General features: G+C 40.5%; 1 protein-coding gene across 2 annotated transcripts; it reads right to left on the bottom strand.

Moving 5' to 3' along the window:
* Positions 1–260: 260 nt before the first annotated feature.
* Positions 261–2495, bottom strand: LOC118827295 (protein ALP1-like). Of its 2 annotated transcripts, none has more exons than XM_036598599.1 (2): positions 2159–2495; positions 261–1641 (listed from the first exon to the last, which is right to left on the bottom strand). In XM_036598599.1, the coding sequence occupies exon 2, from the start codon at positions 1147–1149 to the stop codon at positions 622–624; it is 528 nt and encodes a 175-aa protein (XP_036454492.1). In that variant the 5' UTR covers positions 1150–1641; positions 2159–2495; the 3' UTR covers positions 261–621. The 2 variants fall into 2 exon arrangements, with proteins under 2 accessions (XP_036454492.1, XP_036454493.1); XM_036598600.1 differs by having other exon boundaries at positions 261–1587.
* Positions 2496–4914: the final 2419 nt, after the last annotated feature.

Raw genomic sequence — 4914 nt, 5'->3', positions numbered from 1 at the left:
ATAATTCTGGATTTTGAATTTTTTTTTAGACATGTTTTAATGTTAATCTTGAAATGCGGTAAACTAATCATAACAGGCTTTCTCTTTGGATGAATTAAGTTATTCTTCAGTGATGACCCCACTAGAAACCCAGTGTATCCTTAAGAATGCTTCATGCTATACCTTTCACAAATTTTAACTTGTAGACTGTTCAATCATTAAGGTCAGTTCTTTATTTTATATCTTGACGTTTTCCTTTAATGACGGTCAATCACAATAACAAAACAATATTTTAATTTGAATCTTAAATAAGAATAATTAAATAAGAAACTATAATGAATTAATAACAGAATTATCCTAAAGCTTTCTTATTTTGAGATTGAAAAACACTTAACTTGTCTGTACACATTTTTACGTTTTAAGCGATTTTAGCAGTGCCAAAAAATTAACACTTCGACTACACATAAACTGCCTAACAAGTAAAAATGTATAGAATATTATTTACCTTCTAACAACAATCAAGACTAGAATTATACATTTAGACTAGATTTAAGATGTCACTTTCAAAGATATTTTTCTCAGTGCCGATATAACATTTGAAAATGTGAATTAACTAATTAAACTCTTTCAGTTCCTGGACCATCAGTGCATGTCAGCGATGGCAGCGCAAAGCTGCTCCTGTAGACGATGACCACTGACTGCATCTGTGACATCTTCCTCCTGCCCATCCTCTTCCTCCTCGCCATCTGCTTCCTCCTCAGGCTGAACAAGGTCTCCTGCTCCCATGCAGATGTTGTGCAGGGTGACACAGGATACAATCATTTGTGGCACAAACTGCTGGTGTACTTCGAGGGCATGCAGGATGATGGACCTCCACCTGGTCTTCAGCATCCCAAAGGCACGTTCAATTACAGAACGTGCTTTTGCATGATGCCTGTTGAAGGTTACCCGCTCTTCCCCTCTTACAGGCTTTTTAAAAGGGGTGATGAGGGCAATTGGATGTGCGATGCAGGGATATCCCCCATCACCAAGGATCATGAAGCCTCTGGGTGGGAATGCTGCCTGCTGGTAGAGAGTACTGTGTCGAAGGACCCTTGCATCATGCACAGATCCAGGGAAGCCTATAAAAGCATCCAGAAACTTTGCCTGATGATCGCATACGGCCTGCATTTGCACAGATGGGTAAAGCTTCCGGTTTCGATAGCACTGTGCATCAGATTATCCTGGTGCTTTAATTCGTACATGGCAGCCATCTATAGCGCCGACTACACATTGGAAAGCTGCATGATTTCCCAGCCTCGCATAACCTTGTGAGATCCTCTGTAATTCTTCATTTTTTGGATGCTGAACCACTTTTGGGAGAATTTGCCTCATTTCATTGGCCACCCGGTGAATTACATGATGGATAGTGGAACGGGGCATTGAAAACGCACGAGACACAACACGGTAGGATGTGCCACAAGCCAGCCAAAACAAGAATACTGCTATTTCAATGCTTGACCCCCAGCCATGAGTGCTCTCGTGGTGGACCAGCTGATGAAGTACCTTCAGGGATTCTCTTTTGAGCCGGAAGTCAGGCCTGGTGTCTTGTGTCTCGTCAAAATAGACCTGCAGTAGAGGTACACTGACATTCAGGGTGCAGTATTTATTTGGTCTTTCTCCCTACAAGAAAAACATATGAAAAAATGTCTGTGTCTTTAAAATGCTCTATAGAATGTCTGTTGTTGTCATTAATATATGGTAAGTGGAGGTGATAAAATGGATAAGGAGTGCAGAAACGGGGAGGTATACTGAACCTATGAATATGCAAGTTTATTTTAAATTAATGAATTACTTCAGTATTATTAGTGTAATGATTTACTGTACAGAGTTGCATAAATTGCTAGTGAATCTGCATTTACGTGTATATTTATTAAATAATTATGTATATCTGTTTTGTTTGGTTAATGCTGGTTGTGTGGTGTATGTAGTTTTTAATTTGATGTATGCAATAATGTGTATGCCCTATCTAAATATTCAAAACAAATAAAATGGTATAATAATAATAATAATAATGATGATGATGATGATGATGATACTTTTAGTGGCAGATAGCTGTATAATGAACCTTGTAAGGTGTGGAGACCCCCTCAGAGTGTTTAGAGGAAAGTTAACCTCAGAGAAATTTTGTAAATCTTACCTGTTCAAGAGCAGCAAGTAGCGCTCGTCTTCTTAAATTTCGTCATCTGACCACAGCGCGTCGAAACTCCTGTCTATTCCGCTGTTCCTCGAGAGCAAACACGATTAAAATCGCAGTAAAAACCGCTAGAGCAGGGTCCATGGTGGTAAAACGCTGAGGCGATTTTGACAGCTGAGGTAAGTAAACACCGGTCGCGTGCAGTGGGTGGGAACCAGCGGCGACGTCATAGCTGTCTAACTAGAGCGTCTCATTTATCTGTCTTATAAGGATAGATGACGGTTGGAACGCTGCCTACTTAGACAGATGCCTATGTAGACAGCGGCTACTTAGAGAGCTCACTAGGTTTTGGGACACACCCAACGTGTCATTTCTGCCGAGCAGAATTTCATGACACGCTGTGTCAAATGCAGCAGTACGGTCCAAAAAACATGCATGTGTAACAAACAGTACTGAGTCAGTTGCCATCAGTAAATCATTTGTAACTCCAACCAGTGCTGTTTCAGTGCTGTGATTTGGCTCTGAACCCAAACTGCTCAAATCAAAATCTTCAGGGTTAAGTCCTGCCTTCTTAAGAGCTGGAGTGATTCTAGTTCATTTTAAGTGAGATGGAACCAAACCAGACCTAAAAGAGGCATTGATGACTTTATTTATAAAATGGCAAAAAGATGGAAGACATGCTTTCAGCAGAGGAGTGGCTATAGGATCCAAGAGACAGGTAGAAGATCTGGATACTGAAGTAGAGAAATCACTTTTGACAGGAGAAGACAATAAGAGTAGGATATCAATAGAGCTAGAGGACTACTTGAGTTTTAAATGGATGTTGTCACTCTTTTCATTAAAAAACATGGGCTAACGAGAGGGCTAATTAGAAGCTATTAGCAGGCCGCAACATCTCATTGACAGTGGAGAAAAGCACTCTAACATTTCCCTGGCAACTGCTGATGGCAATGGTATCAAAGTTTTTAGACCCTCCTTATAGCAAAGGACATGATCTTTATAAACAAGTCCATGTACCATCAAACCAGTTTTCCTAACAAGATGTTCTGGTTGACACCCTGCAATTTTCATACGCTGCAGCTTAGTGGAAAGCCAAGAGGCTTGATGAGAAAATGTTACAGCTCGTGTTCTGGGAAGGGCATACTGGTTTAGGGTCACTGACACAGTGCCAACATAATAAGTGCCCAGGGCCTCAGCAAATGACACAACATCCTAAGGGAGGAAAAACTGATCAAGCTGGTTCATTAGAGTAGGAGGACTAGCATTTAGTAATTTGTTTTCTGAAGGTTACGCTATGAGACGTCCGACATCTTTGTGCGTGACGAGAAATGAATAAATTTTATGTTCAGAGACATAAAAAGGTACAAATCAAAGCCAAATCTGAACCACGTAAGTACAATGTCAATGACACCAGTCAAGTTTTCAAGTCTTCACAGCAGAATTTCATGACACACTGTGTCAAGTGCAGTAGTAAAGTCCAAAAAAACAAGTATGTTTAACAACCAGTCAGCTGCCGTCAGTAAATCATTTGTAACCCTAACTAGTGCAGTTTCCCTGCTGTGATTGGCTCTGAACCCAAATGGAAACTGCTCAGATAGATAATTTAAGCAACTTGCTAAAGAAAGGAAGGTTTGAAATGGGTTGGTTGTTCATAAGATCTTCAGGGTCTAGTCCTGAGCTGGATTTTAAGTTGGATGGAACCAAACCAGACCTAATATAGGCATTGATGACTATATTTATAAGAGGGCAAAGAGAGAAAAGACATGGTTTTAACAGAGGGGTGGCCATGGGATCCAAGAGACAGGTAGAAGGTCTGGATGCCTTAGTAGAGAAAGTAAAGAAATTTTGACACTGTTGACTGAAGACAGGGCTAGGAGAAGCTATTAGCAGGCTGCAGCAGTTCATTGACATTGGAGAAAGGCACTCTAGCATTTTTTTGGCAACTGCTAATTGCAGTGGTATATAAGTTATAAGGCCTTCTTATAGCAAAGGCCATGATCTTTGTAAACAAGTCCATGTACCGTCAAACCAGTTTTCCTAATAAGATGCTCTGGTTGACGCCCTGCCGCTTTCATACGCTGCAGCTCAGTGGTAAACCAAGAGGCAGCTTGTGTTCTGAGAAGATCGTACTGGTTTAGGGTTACTGACACAAGGACATTGAAGAGTACAGAAGACTGAACAAAGTTCAGACAATTTAGCGATAAAAACGGATGAAAATTTAGGTGAACGGTACACCAAAAGAATGAACAGAGGCATTGACCTGATCACTTTTAAGGCAAGACTCCCAAACTGTGTTACTTGATGAATGGGAACAGTTTTTACCCTGAGCAATACAGAACAACCAATCCACCCCCATGGCCAGTAACACATGGTTTGTCAATAAATTGATAAGCTGGAGGTATAGCCTTATTAAGTGTAAAAAGTTATTGTACTGTTGCCATGTTTCAGTCAAAAGCATAATGTCAAGATTATGGTCCACTATAACATCAGAGATAAACATCTTTATTGTTGAAAGAACAAGCACTGAGTAAGGCAAATTTAGCGTTAATCTGTGATGTGAAATCCTATTCCCAAAAAGATGCATCTGCTTAGCTGCAGAAGTACAGCAGCAGAGCAGGTAGCCATGAAGCAAGATGCAGGCACTTAGGTGCTATAATTACAGCCTCAGACAAGCTCTTATTCCTTGACAATCCCCAGGAGTCCATTGAAGGCTAAGGTAGCTAGCAACAAGTTTTGAAATACATTCTGACATTTGTAAA

Source organism: Colossoma macropomum, unplaced genomic scaffold (genome assembly GCF_904425465.1).
Source record: "Colossoma macropomum unplaced genomic scaffold, Colossoma_macropomum, whole genome shotgun sequence".
Lineage (NCBI taxonomy): Eukaryota > Metazoa > Chordata > Actinopteri > Characiformes > Serrasalmidae > Colossoma > Colossoma macropomum.
Note: the sequence above shows the minus strand (reverse complement) of the source record. Positions and strands in the feature narration are given on the sequence as shown.

Coding starts and splice junctions, on each gene's coding strand:
- LOC118827295 (XM_036598599.1), bottom strand. CDS start 1,149: ATGCAGGCCGTATGCGATCATCAGGCAAAGTTTCTGGATGCTTTTATA.